This window comes from Coregonus lavaretus, assembly GCF_964263955.1.
Source record: "Coregonus lavaretus genome assembly, chromosome: 28".
NCBI classification, from domain to species: domain Eukaryota; kingdom Metazoa; phylum Chordata; class Actinopteri; order Salmoniformes; family Salmonidae; genus Coregonus; species Coregonus lavaretus.
Genome location: NC_140015.1, coordinates 2,655,015 through 2,677,901, shown reverse-complemented (window position 1 = coordinate 2,677,901; position 22,887 = coordinate 2,655,015). Strand labels below are relative to the sequence as shown.

Here is a 22,887-nt window from a genome sequence, read left to right as displayed (position 1 = left end):
TTATGAAACAATGAATGTGCACAAATTGGCGGGAGAGAGCGCATTCTGGAGAGAGAAGTGCATCTGTGCGCATGGTTCTGACGTCTGCATTGGCCATGCAGCATTTACGGTGATACGGCCTCAGCAGAAGTCAGGGCATTCATATTTGTTGCGTTTCGTGGCACAGAGCTGTTGTCAAGGAAGTGAGTTTGTGTTTTCTACAGGATGTACCGCCTCCACCTACCGTCAACCAATCATGTCAATGCAGAGTTATACAGAGCCCTCCGCATTATTACAAAATTTGGGAGGCGCATGGCAATGCGGTAAGGAGCTCGATTTGGCTTCTGCATGCCTCTGGAGGCTCCGCAATTGCGTCACACCCTCCATATGGAGCCTCTGACCACATTTTCGGATCAAGCATGAGTTGGCTTTTAGTCTAGGCCTCCGCAATGGTTTAGTTCACTGAGATGGGCGCAAATATATACATAGATAGATAGAACACATATGGAATCATGTAGTAACCAAAAAAGTGTTAAACAAATATTTTATATTTGAGATTCTTCAAATAGCCACCCTTTGCCTTGATGATAGCTTTGCACACTCTTGGCATTCTCTCAACCAGCTTCACCTGGAATGCTTTTCCAACAGTCTTGAAGGAGTTCCCACATATGCTGAGCACTTGTTGGCTGCTTTTCCTTCACTCTGCGGTCCGACTCATCCCAAACCATCTCAATTTGGTTGAGGTCACGGGATTGTAGAGGCCAGGTCATCTGATGCAGCACTCCATCACTCTCCTTCTTGGTCAAATAGCCCTTACACAGCCTGGAGGTGTTGGGTCATTGTCCTGTTGAAAAACAAATGATAGTCCCACTAATCCCAAACCAGATGGGATGGCGTATCACTGCAGAATGCTGTGGTAGCCATGCTGGTTAAGTGTGCCTTGAATTCTAAATAAATCAGACAGTGTCACCAGTAAAGCACACCCACACCATAACACCAACACCTCCATGCTTTACGGTTGGAAATACATGCGGAGATCATCCGTTCACACAAACCGCGTCTCACAAAGACACGGCGGTTGGAACCAAAAATCTCAAATTTGGACTCATCAGACCAAAGGACCGATTTCCACCGGTGTAATGTCCATTGCTCGTGTTTCTTGGCCCAAGCAAGTAATAATAATAATATGCCATTTAGCAGACGCTTTTATCCAAAGCGACTTACAGTCATGCGTGCATACATTCTTTTGTGTATGGGTGGTCCCGGGGATCGAACCCACTACCTTGGCGTTACAAGCGCCGTGCTCTACCAGCTGAGCTACAGAGGACCACACCTCTTCTTGTTATTGGTGTCCTTTAGTAGTGGTTTCTTTGCAGCAATTTGACCGTTTAGGCCTGATTCACACAGTCTCCTCTGAACAGTTGATGTTGAGATGTCTGGTACTTGAACTCTGTGAAGCATTTATTTGGGCTGCAATTTCTGAGGCTGGTAACTCTAATGAACTTATCCTCTGCAGCAGAGGTAAATTTGGGTATTCTATTCCTGTGGCGGTCCTCATGAGAGCCAGTTTCATCATAACGCTAGATGGTTTTTGTGGCTGCTCTTAAAGAAAGTTTCAAAGTTCTTGAAATTTTCACAAATGACTGACCTTCATATCTTAAAGTAATGATGGACTGTCGTTTCTCTTTGCTTATTTTTATTTGAACTGTTCTTGCCATAATATGGACTTGGTCTTACTACATGATTCCATATGTGTTATTTCATAGTTTTGATGTCTTCACTATTATTCTACAATGTAGAAAATAGTAAAAATAAAGAAAAAACCCTTGAATGAGTAGGTGTTCTAAAACTTTTGACTGGTAGTGTGTGTGTTACTGTTCGACTAAAACGATCTCGGTCAACCAACAGCCTGACCAAACAATCGACCAGTCGACTAATTGGGGTCAGCCCTAGAGTATATATATATATATTTTTTTTTTTGTTGTTGTCTAAAATTAAATTATTTATGCGACATTGCTACATAGCCTACAAGGATAGATCATTACATTCCAAATGTGACCGTTTTTATAAGTGCGCCCCATTTAAAAAAGACTCACCGTTAGCCTAAACACGTTTCACACGTGTAGCTTGTTGTTATTGTTGGTCAATCAGAGTGGTGCTACAGTTAGAGGCTCCATGTGTAGCAGGTGATGTGGGAGATTTCTAATAAATTCAAAATGGAATTAAAATTACATAATGAAGTTGGCTAAATGAGGAGGAGTAGGCTGCAATGATCAACCAAAAGTCTCCATTTGAAGTTTTTCTTTAAAACATGCATTTCCACTATCCGGATATCCCCCAAAAATACTATTATCTGTCTGATGGTACAGAAACAACTCAGTGGTGAAATGATTGTCTTGGTGACATTGTCGGTTACCTGGAAATCCAATGGGGACAAGGAAAGATTGTCCACATGAAATGTTCAAAGCGCTTGTCAATTTGGTCAATGAAAAATGGCTGCACTGGTGTGCTAGTGCAGCTATGATAATGGAAAAACTTGAACTCAGTAGGGGTTGAATAGTTTGGAGTTCTATGTACATGCGACCCACGAGACATGACAAAGTAAGTGTTCTGGCTGGTTTTAGGGGTTGTTTGCGAAGGAAGTTTTTGAATGTGATAGACATCGGTCTTAGGTTCTCCCAGTTATTTGGTTGTTAAGTAATTACTTCAGTCCCCATGTTCTCCTCGCTGCCTGTTATCTATGGAACCTGAACTGAGTCTCATACTAGCGTTGTGCACTTTCACACTGACAACTGCCCATGCTCACTCACACAAGCAAACGCAATCCATGGCTATAGGAAAAATGCTGTGTAAAGTGCACATTTGTGTTTGTGGTTGCTTATGTGCAAATACAGCATCACCAAAGCCACTGTGATGAAGTAAGCAGAATCCTACTAGCATTAACTACCTAGCTGTGCAACTGACCCATAGTAACAGTTGTGTGGTTCTTTAAAAGCTAAACGCTGCTAAACGTCATCCATTTTAACTTTAAACATGCTACGTTGCTGAAATGTTACCAATAAGCAAGAGATTCAGATTAGACTGGTTGTGACAACGCAAAACCAAATCCTTACAGGTCTCTGTTGTGAGTGTCTATTCAAACTGCCTTGTCTATCGCTCACTAATCAGACCTAGTAGCCTTGAACTTTTTATTTGTTTGCTTCCCATCTACTAAATGTATTATGCAATATAGCAGGCTTTTTTTTTTATGCTCACCTTGCCATGGCGGAAATGAAATCCCTGAAGTGCCTTGAGTGACTTTGAAAGATCCAGAATACAAAGGTAGCACATGTTAGATTCTGGCACTCATCCACCCCTGTTTTTCTTAGCTAAAGCACTGTAGCCATTATCACATTTCATCAAGAGTTATCCTCTGCTTACATTTGCAGCCGTGTGACGATTTATTTATCTTAGTGAACTATTTGAAGGGTCTTACTGGCAAACCTTTATGTGCACACTGACACTGTCCACACACAAACACACCACATGACCTTGTCATCCACCCCACTCCACCCTCCTCTTCACCTCTATAACACCACTTTCCCACCCACCCTTTACTGTGTGATATGATGCTTTAATAAATCTCTGAATCTCCTCCTAGGCTCTCACCTCTCCATGGTGGGCTTCTGTTTCTCATTTAGTTTTTTCTCTTGAGGAAAGGGGGAATGGTAGAAAGAAGGAAGGACAGGCAGGAGACATTCACTGAGAAGACTATAGGCAGGGGTTAAAGAATAAGAGTTGCAAGTGCAACATGGACTGACTGATCAGTTAGAAAGGATGTCAAAGACCTACCTAGGAAGTGTGCTCTTCAGACAATGTCAAAGTCTCAAGACGGTCACCTATATAGAACATATCAAGGAAGGTTTCATTAAACTCCTTTCTGTAGGTGCTTAATTTATGTGTACTTGAATTCCGCAGCTGTTCTTGCAGTGTTATAGAACTGTGTACAACACAACACAGCAGTTCCAGGAAATAAGAACATTTGGTCTGAGTTGGTTTCAGAGATCAATGCAAAAGGAGTGTTAAATGATCTCTTGTACAAAGCAAGGAGAAGTGACTGTTGACAATTTTGATCTTCGGATTAAAACCCACTTGCAAACAAGATGCGAAGGTCTGAGGACTAGCGTACCAAACAGACAAGGTCATCAAAACTGACCTCCGACCATCCTCAGTTGTCAAGGAGAAGGGACACATCCTAGGGTGGTTCCAAAGAAGAGATAGGGGGTGAACAAAGTAAGAGAGGTGAAAGAGAGTAAAGAGGGGATGGGGTAAAAAGGGGGTGGAAACCCCCTCTTGAGAGAAATTTGGCTCCATCCACACCAGCCTTCAATGCGTGTCGCTTTTCTCTCCTCATCAGAATGGGCGATCGTGGAGGATTCAATAAGTTTGGTGGTAAGTGACAAAACTCTTTAAATAAGAGATTTGGTGGGTTTAAAGAGTCAAGCTTAAAGGGAGGGGGAAAAACAAGATATAAAAGGTTTAGATTATTGGCCCAAAAAAGAAACTGGCCCCGGACATTAAAACTATTATGTGATGTTTTTTTGATCGTGGGAAGAGGGAATTGATGTCGGAAGAACAACCAATATGGGAAGTATCATACAAAGTTAACCAACAAGGAAAGATTGGTCATGATTTTATCTTAGAAACAAAACGTACATTCAGGAGTTATGGGTAGACTAAAAAGAAAGCATAGCATATTGAGGTGAAAAAGGGGCATGATAGAAAAGTCAAACGTAATTAGGATTTAAGGTCTTCATTATTCTTGGTCCTGTTTTGCTCAGTTGATAGAGCACTGCGCTTGTAACACTAGGATTGTGTGGTTTGATTCCCGCTGGGCCCACACCCATACAATAAACGTAAGCACGCATGACTGTAGGGCTGGAGCTACATTGGGGCGTCAAGTGTTCAGCGTCGCGTTGACGCTGGAGAGGCGGGATAATTGATCTCGTCGTAATAAATGGAAGCAGCCACATTCCTGGCGTTGCGTTGTCCCCCAGCATCGAGCTGAAAAAATACGCTGGGTTTTATTTTCTACTGCTGATGCTCGAGCCATAGAAACCTATTATCATTGGTGGAAACATGACATACACTACATTACCAAAAGTATATGGACACCAGCTCGTCGAACATCTCATTCCATAATCATGGGCAGTAATATGGAGTTGGTCCCCCCTTTGCTGCTATAACAGCCCCCACTCTTCTGGGAAGGTTTTCCACTAGATGTTGGAACATTGCGGCGCTGACTTGCTTCCATTCAGCCACGACCATTAGTGAGGTCGGGCACTGATGTTAGGCGATTAGGCCTGGCTCACATTCGCCGTTCCAATTCATCCCAAAGGTGTTCGATGGGGTTGAGGTCAGGGCTCAGTGCAGGCCAGTCAAGTTCTTCCACACCGATCTTGACAAACCATTTCTGTATGGACTTCGCGTTGTGCATGGGGGGATTGTCATGCTGAAACATGAAAGGGCCTTCCCCAAACTGTAGCCACAAAATTCGAAGCACAGAATCCTTTAGAATGTCATTAAGATTTCCCTTCACTGGAACTAGGGGCCTAGCCCAAACCATGAAAAACAGCCCTAGACCATTATTCCTCCTCCACAAAACTTTACAATTGGCACCATGCATTGGGGCAGGTAGCGATCTCCTGGCATCCGCCAAACCCAGATTCGTCTGTCGGACTTCCACATGGTGAAGCGTGATTCATCACTTCAGAGAACGCATTTCCACTGCTCCAGAGTCCAATGGCGGCGAGCTTTACACCACTCCAGCCGACGCTTGGCATTGCACATGGTGATCTTAGGCTTGTGTGCTGCTGCTAGGCCGTGGAGACCCATTTCATGAAGCTCCCGACTAACAGTTCTTGTGCTGACGTTGCTTCCAGAGGCAGTTTGGAACTCGGTAGTGAGTGTTGCAACTGAGGACAGATGATTTTTTACGCACTATGCGCTTCAGCTCTCGGCGGTCTCGTTCTGTGAGCTTGTTTGGCCTACCACTTCGTGGCTGAGCCGTTGTTGCTCCTAGATGTTTCCACATCACAATAACAGCACTTACAGTTGACCGGGGCAGCTCTAGCAGGGCAGAAATTTAACGAACTGACTTGTTGGCAAGGTTGCATCCTATGACGATGCCACGTTGAAAGTCACTGAGCTCTTCAGTAAGGTCATTCTACTGCCAATGTTTGTCTATAGAGATTGCATGGTGTGTGCTCGATTTTATACACCTGTCAGCGACGGGTGTGGCTGAAATAGCCGAATCCACTCCTTCGATTATAACGTTTTTTTTTTTTTCTTCAAATTAAAGTGTGTTTGTCACTTTCACGAGGTTGAAGTAATAACATGTTCAATTACTTAAGACATTGGCTCTAATCTAGGTTGTGCCTTTTAGATTTCGAGAAAATAACAACTAAGGAAGAATTTTCTCAAACCCCAGCTTGGTCTGCTTGGTCTGTTTCGCCTGCGTTCCCGGAAGTCTTGCTTTCTTCATTTACTTGATGCTTTTTCAGTTGTTGTAAATTCAAATTATTAAATGGGCTACAAAGGAATTAGTTAAATTATACGTTTTTTGTTATATTTTTCACTTTCCTATATGCAACCTCGAGGCGTACCCCTTTTCAGCGATGACTCAGCTTTTCATCTTTTGTGATTTGGAGCTGATTGTTATATTTGTCAAGACTGTGGGTGCTTGTACTTACGCACACTTGATTTGTCCTTTCAAATTTAGATTTTGCATCCATGTGAGCTGATTTTCATTGACTGTATTGCTGTCTGAGTGCGTGTATGTAGCAACTTAAGTACTCAGGCAAAATGACGCTGACGCCATGCTTTAATGTAGCTCCAGAGTATGTCGCCTTGGATAAAAACCTGCTATTGGTATAATATTATATCTTAGTTGTCTTGTTTTTTTCATATGTAATACATCTACAACACCTCAATATGCTATGTTGCAGATTATGTATGTACTGCATGTTGTCACCTCAACAGGTAAGAATAATCAGTGTGAATGTTCCATATCAGAAATGTCACTGTCGTGTTTGGTACTGCGTAGGATAGCGTTTACACTGCACTCCAAAATCCTTAGCAGCAGAGGGAGCTGTACAGTAACTTCAATCTCTGTTGATTTGAAGTTATCTTGCTTTAATCCTCTGAATTTGAGTCACTGGGCTCTAAGATTATTTGAGTTGAGACGGAATGTTTTTCTAAGTGTCAAAGTTTTAATGTGACTACCGGGCTGATTGAATCTCAACAATGGATGTTGCCCCCCCCCCCCCCCCCGTCAAATAAGGTATTTCTACTTGCTTGAGAAGATTTTGACAAAAGAGGAGTTGTGCCCAGATAAATGGTCAGGGCTGTTACAGACGTCACAACGGTGTCAAGTGTTGCTGAAAAAAATTATCTAAGTTATATCCTCACAATAATCTGCAGTATCTGTGACGACATCAAATTTCAGGGTGAACTCTAAGGAAAGCAACTGACGTAGGGGTCATGTTTCTCCCTTTCCTTCTCCACTCCCACTGTTGTCTTGTTGGTGTGAGGAATTTGGCTCTGCACCTTCTGATTTCTAAATGCTGTTGAAGTTTACTGCCCAGACAGTCCACTTCAAAAATCATGGGTAATCATGGGTAGAAGTACTGATGATGGTAAAGTCTTCAATGGTGGTTTTTTAGTTACCATCTTGTGCTTACATGCTGACTACACCGGCGCCATCCACACCAGACGCGATAATGACATGCAGGTTAAAATGTCAAAACCAACAGTGAACCATCTATATTAATTTTGGGGCAGGTCGAAACATGCATGAAACATTCATGGACATTAGGTTATTTTATCTGACATGCATATGGTCCTCTTTTTAGCTGGTTCTTTGTCAAATTTTGACCCAGGGTCATACAAAATTGTGTGTTCCTCTACTCTGACAGTTTATCCACAGATAAAAACGGAAACCTAGTTAGTTTTTTTTCTTCATCTTTAATGAATCTCTCCTCGTTTTGTCTTTTCAAGCGTCCACGTGGGTTTGTATCTTCCTGTAAGGAAGGGACTTGCACCATGTGAAGTGGCAGGTAGCTTAGTGGTTAAGAGCGTTGTGCCAGTAACCGAAAGGTCGCTGGTTCTAATCCCCGAGCCAACTAGGTGAAAAATCTGTCGATGTGCCCTTGAGCAAGGCACTTAACCCTAATTGCTCCTGTAAGTCGCTCTGGATAAGAGCGTCTGCTAAATGACGTAAATGTAAGTGTCTCAAATAGAACCAAGTTCTATTTTAGCGCTTGGCTACGCAGACTCGTTCACGTGCGAAATTATTGAATAACATGTATATGTACATTTATTTTGCAATGCTTGCACACGCAACATAGCCAGTGTGGTTTGTATGTTAGTCATTCCTCCTTTGACAATGGAAGTCAAAAGTCAAGCATAGACAGATTAATGTATCACCTGTCCTGTGTAAACTTACAGTATGTAACTAAAGAAAATACTGAACCCTTACTCTGGTTACGTAACGGCATCGATCGGAGGGAAGGGAACAGAATGGGGAAATATGTATGAGGAAAAAACTGTTTTCTCCCAGATAGGTAGTGAACGGGAGTGGACAAAACACTAAAGGGTTATTGTGGTGTTGCAAGGGTGCACTAATGACTCCTCATCTTGTAACTGGTGTGGTCGACTAAAGAAATGAGGAAGTGTTTGTTGGTTCAATGTACAAACTGTTCTTGTACCAGATACCTGTTTATGTGGCAATCAGTGCTCCAGGGGAAAGTATTTTCTCAAACTGGTAAAGGAAGTGTTAAGACATTACTGGAAGGAAATAATGAATGCAGTCATGGTATTTTCCTAATGGTTGTGTTGCATGTGATATGTCATGCTGATATGTCAGAGGTGGGATCCATACACTATCAAAAAGTAATGTTAAACTCTTGGCGAGGCCTTGTTTTCTGTGAATGTCCTCAGTTGTTTGTGTTGACGTAGTTCAGCAGAATATTTGAAACGGGACTAAAGCATGATGAATTCTTGGTCCCCCCCCCAAAAAAAAAATGTATACGATAAATAGGTAGGTAGATATACAGTACCAGTCAAAAGTTTGGGGGGTGTAATACAGAAGATAGCCCTATTCGGTAAAAGACCAAGTCCATATTATGGCAAGAACAGCTCAAATAAGCAAAGAAAAATGACAGTCCATCATTACTTTAAGCCATGAAGGTCAGTCAATCTGGAAAATGTGAAGAACTTTGAGAGTTTCTTCAAGCGCTATGATGAAACTCAATCTCATGAGGACCTCCACAGGAAAGGAAGACCCAGAGCTACCTCTGCTGCAGAGGATAAGTTCATTAGAGTTACCAGCCTCAGAAATTGCAGGCCAAATAAATGCTTCACAGAGTTCAAGTAACAGACACATCTCAACATCAACTGTTGAGAGGAGACTGCGTGAATCAGGCCTTTATGGTCGAATTGCTGCAAATAAACCACTACTAAAGGACACCATTAAGAAAAAGAGACTTGCTTGGGCCAAGAAACACGAGCAATGGACATTAGACCGGTGGAAATCAGTCCTTTGGTCTGGAGTCCAAATTTGAGATTTGAGACGCGGTGTGGGTGAATGGATGATCTCCGCGTGTGTAGTTCCCACCGTTAAGCGAAGAGGAGGTGTTATGGTGTGGGGGTGCTTTGCTGGTGACACTGTCTGTGATTTATTTAGAATTCAAGGCACACTTAACAAGCATGGCTACCACAGCATTCTGCAGCGATACGCCATCCCATCTGGTTTGGGCTTAGTGGGATAATCGTGTTTTTCAACAGGACAATGACCCAACACACCTCCAGGCTGTATAAGGGCGATTTGGCCAAGAAGGAGAGTGATGGAGTGCTGCATCAGATGACCTGGCCTCCACAATCCCCTGACCGCAACCCAATTGAGATGGTTTGGGATGAGTTGGACTGCAGAGTGAAGGAAAAGCAGCCAACAAGTGCTCAGCATATGTGGGAACTCCTTCAAGACTGTTGGAAAAGCATTCCAGGTGAAGCTGGTTGAGAGAATGCCAAGAGTGTGCAAAGCTATCATCAAGGCAAAGGGTGGTATATAAAATATATTTTGATTTGTATAACACTTTTGTTTTGGTTACTACATGGTTCCATATGTGTTATTTCATAGTTTTGATATCTTCACTATTATTCTACAATTTAGAAAATAGTTTAAAGAAAAACCCTTGAATGAGTAAGTGTGTCCAAACTTTTGACTGGTAGTGTATATGGATGATTTATAAAGCCAGGCACATTTAACAGTTAGGCTATTGATTATAGACCTAATTAGGTTGGGGTTAACTCTCCTCACTTTTCTTATCCAATTAAGGTAAGGGCTGTTCTCGTCTCCTAACTCTTGCCTCTGCCGCATTGTTCTCAACACCAATATGCTGGTTAACTTTGCTATTATGCACATAGAAACATGGTCTAGGAAAAGGCGCCAATTGATCCACACTCTCCTTATTGTTCTCTACACATGAGATGAAAACAGTGAAATCAACATACAAGTCAAATCTTGTTCTCAGAAATGTTGTACAATGAGCAAAGTTGGTTATCTTGGCCACAAAGTAAGAGTACAGGTTCTGAAAGTAGCCACCGTGTGGGTAAATCAATAGCGGCAACACAACTGCATGGTAAAAGAGTTGGACTTTGTGAGTAAAGTATACTGAACAAAAATATAAAGTGTTGGTCCCATGTTTCATGAGCTGAAATAAAAGATCCCCTACATTTTCCATACGCATAAAAAGCTTATTTGTCTCATTTTGTGCGCACATTTGTTTACATCCCTATAAGTGTGGCATTTCAAAAAGCTGATTTAAACAGCATGATCATTACACAGGTGCACCTTGTGCTAGGGACAGTAAAAGGCCTCTCTAAAATGTGCAGTTTTGTCACACAACACAATCCCACAGCAGTCTCAAGTTGAGGGAGCATGCAATTGGCATGCTGACTGCAGGAATGTCCAGAAGAGCTGTTGCGAGAGAATTTAATGTTCATTTCACTACCATATGCCACCTCCAACATCATTTTAGAGAATTTGGCATTACATCCAACCGGCCTCACATCTGCACACCACGTGTAACCACACCAGACCAGGACCTCCACATCCGGCTTCTTCACCTGCGAGATGGTCTGAGACCAGCCACCCAGACAGCTGATTAAACTGTGGGTTTGCACAACCAAAGAAGTTCTGCACAAATTGGCAGAAACCGTCTCGGGAAGCTCATCTGCATGCCCGTCGTCCTCACCAGGGTCTTGACCTGACTGCAGTTCAGTGTCGTAACTGACTTCAGTGGCAAATGCTCACCTTTAACGGCCACTGGCATGCTGGAGAAAGTGTGCTCTTCACAGATGAATCCCGGTTTTCAACTGTTCCTTATGGCGTTGTGTGGGCAAGCGGTTTGCTGATGTGAACGTTGTGAACGGAGTGCCCCATGGTGGGGTTATGGTATGGGCAGGCAGGCACAAGCTACGGACAACAAACACAATTTCATTTTATCGATGGCAATTTGAATGCCCAGAGATACGTGACGAGATCCTGAGGCCCATTGTCGTGCCATTCATCCGCTGCCATCACCTCATGTTTCAGCATAATGCACAGCCCCATGTCGCAAGGATCTGTACACAATTCCTGAAAAGCTGTAAATGTCCCAGTTCTTCCATGGCCTGCATACTCACCAGACATGTGACCCAATGAGCATGTTTGGGATGCTCTGGATCGCTGTATACGATGGAGTGTTTCAGTTCCCACCAATATCCAGCAACTTCGCATAGCCATTGAAGAGGAGTGGGACATCATTCCACAGCCCACAATCAACAGCCTGATCAACTCTATGCAAAGGAGATGTGTCACGCTCTATGGGGTAAATCGTGGTCACACCAGATACTGACTGGTTTTCTGATCCACACCCCTTTTTTATTTATTTAAAGGTACAGTACATGACCCCCCCCCCCCTCCCCCCCCCTGCTGCTATAACAGCCTCCACTCTTCTGGGAAGGCTTTCCACTAGATGTTGGAACTATGCTGCGGGGACTTCCTTCCATTCAGCCACAAGCTGTAGTGAGGTCGGGCACTGTTGGGCGATTTGGCCTGGCTCGCAGTTGGCGTTCCAATTCATCCCAAATGTTTTAGATGGGGTTGAGGTCAGGGCTCTGTGCAGGACAGTCAAGTTCTTCCACGCCGATCAACAAACCATTTCTGTATGGACCTCGCTTTGTGCATGGGGGCATTGTCATGCTGAAACAGGAAAGGGCCTTCTCCAAACTGTTGCCACAAAGCACCGAATCGTCTAGAATGTCATTGTATGCTGTAGCATTAAGATTTCCCTTCACTGGAACGAAGGGGTCTAGCCCAAACCATGAAAAACAGCCCCAAACCATTATTCCTCCTCCACCAAACTTTACAGTTGGCACTATGCATTGGGCCAGGTAGCGTTGTCCTGGCATCCGCCAAGCCCAGATTTGTCCGTCAGACTGCCAGATGGTGAAGCGTGATTCATTACTCCAGAGAACCCATTTCCACTGCTCCAGAGTCCAATGGTGGCGAGCTTTACACCATTACAGCCAACGCTTGGCATTGCGCATGGCGATCTTAGGCTTGTGTGCTGACTTTGATTCCAGAGGCAGTTTGGAACTCGGTAGTGAGTGTTGCAACCGAGGACAGATAATTTTTATGCGCTTCAGCACTCGATGGTCCCGTTCTGTGAGCTTGTGTGGCCTACCACTTCGCTGCAGAGCCGTTGTTGCTCCTAGACGTTTCCGCTTCACACTAACAGCACTTACAGTTGACCGGGGCAGCTCTAGCAGGGCAGAAATTTGACGTACTGACTAGGTGGAAAGGTGGCATCCTATGACGGTGCCACGTTGAAAGTCACTGAGCTCTTCAGTAAGGCCATTCTACTGCCGATGTTTGTCTATGGAGATTGCATGGCTGTGTGCTACATTTTATACACCTGTCAGCAACGGGTGTGACTGGAATAGCCAAATCCACTAATTTGAAGGTGTCCACGTACTATAGGGTATCTGTGACCAACAGATGCATATCTGTATTCCGTCATGTGAAATCCATAGATTAGGGCCTAATCTAATTTATTTCAATTGACTTATTTCCTTAAATGAACTGTAACTCAGTAAAATGGTGGAGGTTCCTTGGTCGTATCGACCACTGGGTTCAAAGATCTCGTCGGTCCCTTGTGTTAAATGCATTAATTCCTAGTAATGCTGGTTGGTACATGTGGAACGGATGGATTATCAATGAAAACGTGTGATAAAGTGCAATGAAAGGTTTTATTTGATAATGGTGAGGAAAAAACAGGAAATGGATTCTATTTGTAACACATCTGATAAAGTGATAGGAAGGTTGTACAACGTACTCTATGGATGTCATGGGTCATTATTTCACTTCAATAGTGTCTCAAATCTGGAGTCTGGTCCATGTCGGGTATACACTGTAATGGTCCATGTCAGGTATAAACTATACACACTACCCAAAAGGCATGTAGAACGGTATACCAGTCGGTGTGTTTTTTGTGAGCGGTTTTGTAGGGATATGAGAATCGAAAGAATGCGTAGTTGTGCAAAGGTTGTGGGACTCTAGAGTAGTAGTATGTGTGGCAGCGCAAGCAGTGTCCACTTAAAAAATGTAATTATGTCATTTTTCTTCCTGAAGGACCAAGAGACCAGGGACCTGGTGGGCCCAGCTCCAGTAAGTACGGACCTCTGACAGTTCATAGTGCTACAATTAGAACTGATTACATTTCTTGCCATCATGTTATTAAGTTCATTAGTTTGTGTCACTATATTGCTCTAGATCAGCAGCAGTATGCATCCTGCTTTTCTTTGCTTTTCTGATCTGCTCCTACCTCTACAAATTGTGTATATTAATTCTGTTAAGAAGTATGTATTTTCTGGGATATAGATCAGAACCACCTTACATAATGAATGAATGTACAGTTGAAGTCGGAAGTTTACATACACTTAGGTTGGAGTCATTAAAACTCGTTTTTCAACCACTCCACACATTTTTGGTTAACAAACTATAGTTTTGGCAAGTCGGTTAGGACATCTACTTTGTGCATGACACAAGTAAGTTTTCCAACAATTGTTTACAGACAGATTATTTCACTTATAATTCACTGTATCACAATACCAGTGGGTCAGAAGTTTAAGTTGACTGTGCCTTTAAACAGCTTGGAAAATTCCTGAAAATGATGTCATGGCATTAGAAGCTTCTGATAGGCTAATTTACATAATTTGAGTCAATTCGAGGTGTACCTGTGGATGTATTTCAATCTCAGTGCCTCTTTGCTTGACATCATGGGAAAATCAAAAGAAATCAGCAAAGACCTCAGAAAAAAAATTGTAGACCTCCACAAGTTTGGTTCATCCTTGGGAGCAATTTCCAAACGCCTGAAGGTACCACGTTCATCTGTACAAACAATAGTACGCAAGTATAAACACCATGGGACCACGCAGCCGTCATACCGCTCAGGAAGGAGACGCGTTCTGTCTCCTAGAGATGAACGTACTTTGGTGCGAAAAGTGCTAATCAATCCCAGAACAACAGCAAAGGACCTTGTGAAGATGCTGGAGGAAACAGGTACAAAAGTATCTATATCCACAGTAAAACGAGTCCTATATCGACATAACCTGAAAGGCCGCTCAGCAAGGAAGAAGCCACTGCTCCAAAACCGCCATTAAAAAAAACAGACTACGGTTTGCAACTGCACATGGGGACAAAGATCGTACTTTTTGGAGAAATGTCCTCTGGTCTGATGAAACAAAAATAGAACTGTTTGGCCATAATGACCATTGTTATGTTTGGAGGAAAAAGGGGGTAGCTTGCTAGCCAAAGAACACCATCCCGACCGTGAAGCACGGGGGTGGCAGCATCATTCTGTGGGGGTGCTTTGCTGCAGGAGGGACTGGTGCACTTCACAAAATAGATGGCATCATAAAAAAATTAATGTGAAAATTATGTGGATATATTGAAGCAACATCTCAAGACATCAGTCAGGAAGTTAAAGCTTGGTCGCAAATGGGTCTTACAAATGGACAATGACCTCAAGCATACTTCCAAAGTTGTGGAAAAATGGCTTAAGGACAACAAAGTCAAGTTATTGGAGTGGCCATCACAAAGCCCCGACCTCAATCCTATAGAAAATGTGTGGACAGAACTGAAAAGTGTGTGCGAGCAAGGAGGCCTACAAACCTGACTCAGTTACACCAGCTCTGTCAGGAGGAATGGGCCAAAATTCACCCAACTTCTTGTGGGAAGCTTGTGGAAGGCTACCTGAAACGTTTGACCCAAGTTAAACAATTTAAAGGCAATGCTACCAAATACTAATTGAGTGTATGTAAACTTCTGACCCACTGGGCATGTGATGAAAGAAATAAAAGCTGAAATAAATCACTCTACTATTATTCTGACATTTCACATTCTTAAAATAAAGTGGGGATCCTAACTGACCTAAGACAGGGAATTTGTACTAGGATAAATGTCAGGATTGTGAAAAACTGAGTTTAAATGTATTTGGCTAAGGTGTATGTAAAATTCCGACTGTAACTATCACTGTGTATTAACCCTATGCTGACCTGACCACCTCCCTACAGTGGAAGATCAGGATAACTCTGACAACAACACGATCTTCGTGCAAGGCATGGGAGACGGCTACACCGTTGATTCTGTGGCTGACTTCTTCAAGCAGATAGGCATCATCAAGGTACCGACCTGCCTACCTACCTACTTATTTAATTATTTAACTCCCTTAACAACTCCCTCCATTGAATTATACCTGCCACAGCCATCACTGCCTTGACTTTGGTGCATGGGGTGGCATCTTTTCCTGAGGCTTTGCTATAGATTACTTACAGGCTATGTTTTGAGTGGTAGGCTACTGCCATTGTGTTTACCTATGCAATGCTTACATCTAATGCATTTTTCCTTCTGTATCTTAATGTTGCTTTTTTTCTCATTCCATCTCTCGTTTTCTACTCGTTCTCTCCCCCTCTCCCTCTCTCTCTCTTTGTCACACTCTCCCTCCCTTTCTCCATCTGTCAGATCAATAAGAAGACTGGTCTTCCCATGATCAACCTGTATACAGACAGAGAGACAGGGAAGCTGAAGGGCGAGGCCACCGTGTCCTTTGACGACCCCCCTTCTGCCAAAGCTGCCATCGACTGGTTTGATGGTGAGGGGATTACCTGAGGAGAAACTTCTGTTTTTAATTTTAAAAAAATTGGGGGAGGGATACAATATTTTACTGAAACGTACAACATTACATTTCTCCATTTGAATTATTTTCTATAACTTTAAGTGTAGTCTCTGAGCATTTTATTTGTCTAATGGGTTTGTTTAATCTTTTAGTCACTGAGGAGAATAGGTAGTCACTGATTTTCACTTGTTGACCTTCATATTTGTGTTTTATATCATATTATATTGTTTTCTCCATTGCAGGGAAGGACTTCAAAGGGAACCCCATCAAGGTGTCCTTTGCGACCCGCAGGGCGGATTTCGGAGTAGGCCGGGGTGGGGGTGGCGGCATGAGAGGTGGCCGAGGACGAGGAGGTGAGGCAGAGTTTGGTGGTGAGTTGGTCATTATAGGGTTGGGTCAATTGAGTTGGAGTCAATTCCACTTCATTTCAGTTAAGGTAGAATATGAATTTAGGATTTTCCGATTCTTTAATTAGAATTTCGTAAATTGATTGAATTGAAAGGGAACTGTTCCAGCAAACTGCTTGCTCCTCACACACACAAAATATACACTTACTGTATTCAGTTTAGGAAAGTTGCACCCTGCTGTATTTTGAGAAACACATGCGATCCAGCAGGAAATGTGGAATGGAATGGTCCAATGGAAATGCGAGCGCAAGGTAAGACGATGTCGTAGCTGAGGCGGTGTGTGAAAACAGCCTGGTGCAACTTTGCTAAACTGCGCACAGTACGTGTATCTTTTGATTCTTTCTCGCTTATATGAAAGTTACATTTCAAAGGTTTCCAAAACCGTATCGCTAGCGAGGATTAATAAAGTTCTAAATGTTAAAACAGAGCGTCGGGATTGTAGTTAATTGACGCAGCTGTGGTCCGTACCTTCAGTTGAGAACTCAAGGGCTGGGTATACCCCCCTTGGGTTCTCGAGAGCTACAGTTGAAGTCGGAAGTTTATATACACCATAGCCAAATACATTTAAACTCAGTTTTTCACAATTCCTGACATTTAATCCTAGTAAAAATTCCCTGTCTTAGGTCAGTTAGGATCACCACTTTATTTTAAGAATGTGAAATGTCAGAATAATAGTAGAGTGATTTATTTCAGCTTTTATTTCTTTCATCACATGCCCAGTGGGTCAGAAGTTTACATACACTCAATTAGTATTTGGTAGCATTGCCTTTAAATTGTTTAACTTGGGTCAAACGTTTCGGGTAGCCTTCCTTCAAGCTTCCCACAATAAGTTGGGTGAATTTTGGCCCATTCCTCTTCACAGAGCTGGTGTAACGGAGTCAGGGTTGTAGGCCTCCTTGCTCGCACACGCTTTTTCAGTTCTTCCCACAAATGTTCTATAGGATTGAGGTCAGGGCTTTGTGTTGGCCACTCCAATACCTTGACTTTGTTGTCCTTAAGCCATTTTGCCACAACTTTGGAAGTATACTTGTGGTCATTGTCCATTTGGAAGACCCATTTGCGACCAAGCTTTAACTTCCTGACTGATGTCTTGAGATGTTGCTTCAATATATCCACATAATTTTCCTTCCTCATGGTGCCATCTATTTTGTGAAGTGCACCAGTCCCACCTGCAGCAAAGCACTCCCACAGCATGATGCTGCCACCCCCGTGCTTCACGGTCGGGATGGTGTTCTTCGGCTTGCAAGTACCCCCCTTTTTCCTCCAAACATAACAATGGTCATTATGGCCAAACAGTTCTATTTCTGTTTCATCAGACCAGAGGACATTTCTCCAAAAAGTACGATCTTTGTCCCCATGTGCAGTTGCAAACCGTAGTCGGGCTTTTTAATGGCGGTTTTGGAGCAGTGGCTTCTTCCTTGCTGAGCGGCCTTTCAGGTTATGTCGATATAGGACTCGTTTAACTGTGGATATAGATACTTTTGTACCTGTTTCCTGCAGCATCTTCACAAGGTCCTTTGCTGTTGTTCTGGGATTGATTTGCACTTTTCGCACCTAAGTACGTTCATCTCTAGGAGACAGAACGCGTCTCCTTCCTGAGTGGTATGACAGCTGCGTGGTCCCATGGTGTGTTTACTTGCGTACTATTGTTGAACGTGGTACCTTCAGGTTGTTTGGAAATTGCTCCCAAGGATGAACCAGACTTGTGGAGGTCTACAATTTTGTTTCTGAGGTCTTGGCTGATTTCTTTTGATTTTCCCATGATGTCAAGCAAAGAGGCACTGAGTTTGAAGGTAGGCCTTGAAATACATCCACGGGTACACCTCCAATTGACTCAAATGATGTCAATTAGCCTATCAGAAGCTTCTAAAGTCATGACATCATTTTCTGGAATTTTCCAAGCTGTTTAAAGGCACAGGCAACTTTTTTTTTCTTTTTTTTTTTCTTTTTTTCACAAAATAGGCACAGTCAACTTAGTGTATGTAAACTTCTGGCCCACTGGAATTGTGATACAGTGAATTATAAGTGAAATAATCTGTCTGTAAACAATTGATGGAAAATTTACTTGTGTCATGCACAAAGTAGATGTCCTAACTGACTTGCCAAAACTATAGTTTGTTAACAAGAAATTTGCGGAGTGGTTGAAAAACGAGTTTTAATTACTCCAACCTAAGTGTATGTAAACTTCCGACTTCAACTGTAAGTATGATTGTACCTGTCCTGTATATTCTAACTCTTTGTCTCTGTAGGGCCGATGGGTCGTGGCGGGTTCGGAGGCGGTAGAGGTGGTGGTGGTTTCTCTGGCGACAACGGTGGCCGTGGCAATGGAGGACAGCAGAGAGCTGGAGACTGGAAGTGTTCCAACCCGTAAGTCAGGGAGGAGGTGTATATTTTGGGGGTGAGGATTGGGGTGAGCCGCTAGTTATTATGGTGTGTCTGAGATTCTCTGTCTCTTTCCTTTCAGGGTGTGTGGGAACATGAACTTTTCGTGGAGGAACGAGTGTAACCAGTGCAAATCCCCCAAACCAGAGGGGGCCGACGGTGGCATGTCTCCTATGGATGGAGGCAGTAAGTCTGAAACCAATGTTCTGCTTTTAGACTTCAGCCTAATGTTTTAGTCTAGCATTTTAGCCTAGTTTTTTAGCTCAGTGGCTGACTACTGCTCAGAGGCAGCTTTGTTGCTAACTCGACTGATACACGCTCACACAAAGGGAGCAGCCTAATGGCTACAGGAAGTCTGTGTACAGATAATTATTAGCTTATGTGCTAACAAAGACTAATGGGTGAGGTGGAGACTGCCTTTTATACTAGGCTGTTAGCCTAGTGGCCAAGGGCACAATGAAACTGGATGCAGCCCGTAGCTCTATGTTAACTTGTTTTAATGACATTTCCTCCTTTTTTTTCTGTCCCTCTCTGTATCTCTCTCTGTATTTCTGTCTGTCAGGAGGTTTCGGTGGAGACAGAGGGGGTCGTGGGGGTTTTGACCGCGGGGGATTCCGGGGCCGAGGGGGTGACAGAGGTGGGTTCCGAGGCGGACCCGGAGGCGACCGGGGTGGATTCGGACCGGGCAAGATGGATGGAAGGTAAGCAGGTGCACGTGTCCCAAGATTGTACCACACTATGACTTATTAATATATACAAAAGTATGTGGACACCCCTTCAAATTAGTGGATTCGGCTATTTCAGCCACACCCTTTGCTGACAGGTCTATAAAATCGAGCACACAGCCATGCAATCTCCATAGCCTAACATTGGCAGTATAATGGCCTTACTGAAGAGCTCAGTGACTTTCAATGTGGCACCGTCATAGGATGCCACCTTTCCAACAAGTCAGTTGGTCAAATTTCTGCCCTGCTAGATCTGCCCCGGTCAACTGTTATTGTGAAGTGGAAACGTTGTGGTAGCGAAGTGGTAGGCCACACAAGCTCACAGAACAGGTCCGCCGAGTGCTGAAGCGTGTAAAAAATGGTCTGTCCTCGGTTGCAACACTCACTACCAAGTTCCGAACTGCCTCCGGATGCAAAGTCAGCACAATAACTGTTTGTTGCGAGCTTAATGAAATGGGTTTCCATGGCCGAGCAGCCGTACACAAGCCTAAGATCACCATGCGCAATGCCAAGTGTCGGCTGGAATGGTGTAAAGCTCGCGCCATTGGACTCTGGAGCAGTGGAAACGCGTTCTCTGGAGTGATGAACCACGCTTCACCATCTGGCAGTCCGACGGACAAATCTGGGTTTGGCAGGTGCCAGGAGAACGCTACCTGCCCCAATGCATAGTGCCAACTGTAAAGTTTGGTGGAGGAGGAATAATATCTGCAGCTGTTTTTCATGGTTTGCTCTAGGCCTCTTAGTTCCCGTGAAGGGAAATCTTAACGCTCAGTATACAATGACATTCTTGATGATTCTGTGCTTCCAACTTTGTGGCAACAGTTTGGGGAAGGCCTTTTCCTGTTTTAACATGACAATGTCCCCGTGCACAAATCGAGGTCCATACAGAAATGGTTTGTCGAGATCGGTGTGGAAGAACTTGACTGGCCTGCATAGAGCCCTGATCTCAACCCCATCGAACACCTTTGGGATGAATTGGAACGCCGACTGCGAGCCAGGCCTAATCGCCCAACATCAGTGCCCGACCTCACTAATGCTCTTGTAGCTGAATGGAAGCAAGTCTCCAATATTCCAACATCTAGTGGAAAGCCTTCCCAGAAGTGGAGGCTGTTATAGCAGCAAAGGGGGAACCAACTCCATATGAATGCATGTGATTTTGGAATGAGATGTTCGACGAGCAGGTGTCCACATACTTTTTGTATTTGCGTACAAACACTCTGGTCCATACACAACAAACATATACAAATACCAGACTCGCACTCAAGTACACACCACGCCATTGTTTTTACGCATCTCACACACAACACATTTCAGAATACCCTACAATTGGACACACTAGTGCACCTGTCACTCATTCCACGGAGGGCTGAGTGTCTGCAGGTTTTCGCTCCTCCGGTTTACCTGATTGATGAATTAAGGTCACTAATTAGTAAAGGAGGCCCCTCAACTGGTTGTCTAGGTCTTAATTGAAAAGAAAAACCAAAAACCCACAGACACTAGGCCCTCCATGGAATGAGTTTGACACCGCTGCACTAGTGTCTTTGGTAAATGACCTCTTCCAAGAAGAATGTGCATGTTTATTGTTTTTATTTTATTTTTGTTTCCTGTGCTCCTACCTTGATGTAATTGTGTCACTAACTCCTTATTGTGTCATTTGTATTGCTTGCTGCTTTGTAATGCAGGGCCGCCTTGCAAAAGAGACCTTGGTCTCAATTGGAGTTCTCCTGCTTAAATAAAGAAATCATAACAATGTAATTGTAAACAAGCACAGTAAAACATGGTTAAAACTAGAATGTTGATAATATTGGTCAGTCCATAGCATAGTCTGTGAATTTGAGTGATTACATTTCTCCAGCCCCATCCCTTCGATTTTTATCAAAACAGTGGCGGGGGGGGAATTCCCTTTGTTATTTCTTTAAACTGCAGGTTTTTTAAACTCCTTTAACAATGTGACATATCTTTCTGTTGTAGGGGTGAACACAGACAGGACCGCAGAGACAGGCCCTACTAGGCCAAAGCCATTCCAAGCTGGGACTAGTTCTCCATCCTCCTCCTCTCCACACCTTCTCCTCCTACTTTCCTCCCAAACCCTCCTTTTATACAGTGTTACAAGTTGTTACTTTGACCATGTTTCCTGACTGTTTTGACAGATACACACACACACACACTTGCATACTCCCCATATTCTCCACTCCCTCAAGTTTGGTTAACTTGGTTTTATTTGTTCTTGAAGAGCTGTTGAAATGTTTTGTTGCTGTCTTGAGTTGTTTTGGAATCTTAATGTTTTTGTTTTAAGATTAAAGTATTTATAAAACTAAACGTTTTGTTTTGGAGTTGAGTGGAGGTTCAGGCATCGAACAATATCTCAGCACAATGATGAAGGGACTATTTCCAACTTTTGGTCGTAAGTTGATACACAAGATCTTACACCACTCAAACATGTACAGTGAGCTCCATAATTCACTGGACAGTGACCAGTTTTTTGTTATTTTGGTTCTGTACTCTAGCACTTTGAGTTTGAAAGGATACAATGAGGGTGAAGTGCAGACTGTCAGCTTTAATTTGAGGGTATTTTCATACATATCGGATGAACCGTTTAGGAATTATAGAAGCTTTTGTACATGGTCCCCCCCATTTTCGGGCATCAAAAAACATTGGACAGTTTAACATAATGTAGAATAAAGTAATCATTGTTAATATTTGGTCGCATATCCTTTGCATACAATGACTGCTTGAAGTCTGCGATGCATCGCCATCACCAGACGCTGGGTATCTTCCCTGGTGATGCTCTGCCAGGCCTGTACTGCAGCCATCTTCAGTTCTTGCTTGTTTCGGGGACTTATTGCCTTCAGTCTCCTCTTCAGCATGTAAAATGCATGTTCAATTGGATTCAGATCCGGTGATTGACTCGGCCAGTCAAGGATTTTCCACTTTTTGGCCATCAAAAACCCCTTTGTTGCTCTAGCAGTATGTTTAGGGTCATTGTCTTGTTGCATGATGAAGTGCCGTCCAATGAGTTTGGAGGCATTTGGTTTTATCTGAGCAGATAAAATATTTCTGTAGACTTCAGAATTCATTGTTCTACTTCTGTCTGCAGTCACATCATCGATGAAGACAAGTGAGCCTGTTCCACTG

At 43.3% G+C, this 22,887-nt stretch overlaps 1 protein-coding gene across 6 annotated transcripts in view; it reads left to right on the top strand.

Moving 5' to 3' along the window:
- Positions 1-22,062, top strand: part of LOC311103635 (RNA-binding protein EWS-like) — a 30,308-nt gene extending 8,246 nt beyond the window's left edge. For 2 of the 6 annotated variants that reach the window (XM_084145235.1, XM_084145236.1), the window contains exons 7-15: positions 4,376-4,410; positions 13,694-13,729; positions 15,637-15,746; positions 16,085-16,214; positions 16,481-16,609; positions 18,895-19,012; positions 19,110-19,213; positions 19,590-19,728; positions 21,724-22,062. In XM_084145235.1, coding sequence (XP_084001361.1) covers positions 4,376-4,410; positions 13,694-13,729; positions 15,637-15,746; positions 16,085-16,214; positions 16,481-16,609; positions 18,895-19,012; positions 19,110-19,213; positions 19,590-19,728; positions 21,724-21,763 — 841 coding nt within the window. In that variant the 3' untranslated portion in view covers positions 21,764-22,062. The remainder of the gene's footprint in view (positions 1-4,375; positions 4,411-13,693; positions 13,730-15,636; positions 15,747-16,084; positions 16,215-16,480; positions 16,610-18,894; positions 19,013-19,109; positions 19,214-19,589; positions 19,729-21,723) is intronic. The other 4 variants (XM_084145238.1, XM_084145239.1, XM_084145237.1 and 1 more) reach the window with 3 other exon arrangements.
- The last annotated feature ends 825 nt before the right edge of the window (positions 22,063-22,887 follow it).